General features: G+C 50.9%; 1 protein-coding gene across 1 annotated transcript in view; it reads right to left on the bottom strand.

The window, feature by feature from the left end:
* Positions 1-1,055: 1,055 nt before the first annotated feature.
* The window catches only part of CHRDL2 (chordin-like 2), a gene marked incomplete at its 5' end in the record, with an annotated part of 19,185 nt that continues 17,803 nt past the window's right edge, over positions 1,056-2,437 (bottom strand). Inside the window, one exon of the mRNA XM_010020112.1 lies at positions 1,056-1,135. Coding sequence (XP_010018414.1) covers positions 1,056-1,135 — 80 coding nt within the window. The remainder of the gene's footprint in view (positions 1,136-2,437) is intronic.

Below are 2,437 nucleotides of genomic sequence, written 5' to 3'. Positions count from 1 at the left end.
GTGAGTGCAACGTGATCAGACCCCATCAGGATGGGCATCCAGCTCCACTAGGATGGGGATCTCACCCCACCAGGATGCTCATAACACAGATCCTATGGAGAAAGGAGAGCCAGCACAGGAGGCTGAATCAAGAAGACACTTTAATCAGATTTATCAGACAGCTCTGGATCTCCAAATAAATAGATTTATCAAAACAGAATAAAACCAGAAACCAGAGATAAATACATGTACCAAAACAACCTGAAAATCCCCCAAAGCTATTTCCAGACAGGGGGAGGGAGATGCTGCTGCACCCCCTCCTCCCCACGCTGCAGAAATGGTCCTGTTCGCCCTTTGGGAGATGCCCCTCCTGTGAATACAGCCCAGTAGATATTATGTAGGATATAGATAAATATATAGCATAATAACATGCTTGGTAGCGACCTTAGTGCAGCATTCAGGGTCTCAGACCCTGTCAGCAGGTGGGTCCTCCCGAAAACTCCATCTTCAAGTGATCTGCAGAGAAGGGAAAAGAATCCTCCTGGCTGGAACAGAGGAGAAAAGACCCAGGATTTTTCCAGGAATACCCTTTTGGAGGGTATTTATCCAAGCAAACCCTTTGCAGGTCACAGGAGCTCCAAGGAAAGGGATAAGGATGGCTTTTCTTTCCTTCCAGGTCATCTTCATGCTGACAGTTGATACAAAGCATGGTCATGTTTGCTCCTAGCTCCTGCTGCTCTTCAGAAAGCCGGGTGCCAGGGATGTACCCCACCTCTTCACATCGCTCCAGGTCTCTCCACTGTGTCTCCCTCCTCTTCCCTCTGAACATCCAACCTTTTCATCTCAGGAGGTGATGGCCAACCTCTTGTGCTCTCCCACTGGAGAGAGGCACCTCCACGGCTGTGATTCCATGTGGTTCAGTTTGGTTCAGTTGCTGGAGGTTCTGTAGTTTACACGAGTGCATCCTTTACTGCTGTGCCAGTCTATTGAGTAATGAGGCTTTGTACTTCATATATAGGTGTATGTGTGTATGGGGTGTGTAGATAAATCAATAGCTAGGTTAAAGTTTGTTCTCATTACAAGTTCTTTCTCTCTTTCTCTGGGCTCTCTGTCATCCGCAGCTCTGATGTCTGGGCTCGGAAGATGTTCCAGTGACCTGGATGAATGGAGATGGGCACTGATGAACAACAACCCCTGGAGCAGTAAAACACAAGTTCACCCCATGCACAACACCTTCCGCACTGGAGGACCTCCAAGAACCATGTTGGGAGAGATCTACCCATTACAGTGGCCATGCCCAGAGCAACTCATCAGTGCTCCTATAATCCAGTCCTCGACTTTGCCATCTTGCAACTAAAATGGTGTTTGAGGTCAAGAGGGGCCATGTATACCTCCTGCAACACAATTAGCACTATCAATGGCATTTCCAACGCTTTTCTTGGAAGTCACTTGCCTCTTTGTGCAGGACTTTGCAACCACCTATGGTAGGGGAAGATCATAGAATCCCAGTCTGGTTTGGGATGAAGGGACCTTAAAGCTCCTCCAGCTCCAACCCCTGCCCCGGGCAGGGACACCTTCCGCTAGAGCAGGTTGCTCCAAGCCCCTGTGTCCAACCTGGCCTTGAACACTGCCAGGGATGGGGCAGCCACAGCTTCTCTGGGCACCCTGTGCCAGTGCCTCAGCACCCTCACAGGGAAGAGCTTCTGCCTTAGATCCAACCTGAACTTCCCCTGTTTAAGGAGAAGAACCCCTCCCCAGCCTCACTGGTGAGCTTCAGAGTCCCCACAAAGCGAATGCATTGGTGGGAGCTGGGAAACACCCCAAAAAACAGCACACAGCGTCCCAATCCCTCTCCTTGCTCTCCCCATACACCAACATCCCCATGTGTGCAGGAGGGGGCTGGAGATGCTTTCCCCCTTGGTTGTTGCTTCCCTCGTAATCCCAACAAGGATTATGCAGCCCTGATGTTGTCATTCCCAAGGGAGGGAATATTTTCTGGCTGAATTAATCTCCTGTTGTGAGGAAATCTCTGGGCAATGCTTTCCTAGGACTTGCAGCAATGGCAGAGGGATGGTTTCACAACAGGGTTATTTATCAGGGGAAACTGAGGCAAGAAGAAGGGGACATGTGCCAGAGGCCCCATCAAGGGTGCAAAGCCTGACCTGGAAGAAGGGACTTGAAAATCCCCCAGTGTTTGGCCAAGAGATGTTGTCTTGAATGGATGGGAGCTGAAAACAACCCTCCCGCCCTGGGGCACTGAGTGTGCTGGAATGCACTGGGCAGCAGCGCCATTCCCAGCTGACCCAATGACCTGTGGGTGCTGGACAAGATGGGAATGGCTCCGATCCGAACCTAACCCATTAAAGCTGATCCCAGCCCCGGCAAAGAGGCAGCCAGCAGGAAATAACATGGCACTTTGGCCCCGCACAGGCACTCTCGGCATGTGCACCGGCATTCC

The sequence above is a fragment of the Nestor notabilis genome, unplaced genomic scaffold (assembly GCF_000696875.1).
Source record: "Nestor notabilis isolate BGI_N333 unplaced genomic scaffold, ASM69687v1 scaffold10550, whole genome shotgun sequence".
Classification (NCBI taxonomy): Eukaryota; Metazoa; Chordata; class Aves; order Psittaciformes; family Psittacidae; genus Nestor; species Nestor notabilis.
Note: the sequence above shows the minus strand (reverse complement) of the source record. Positions and strands in the feature narration are given on the sequence as shown.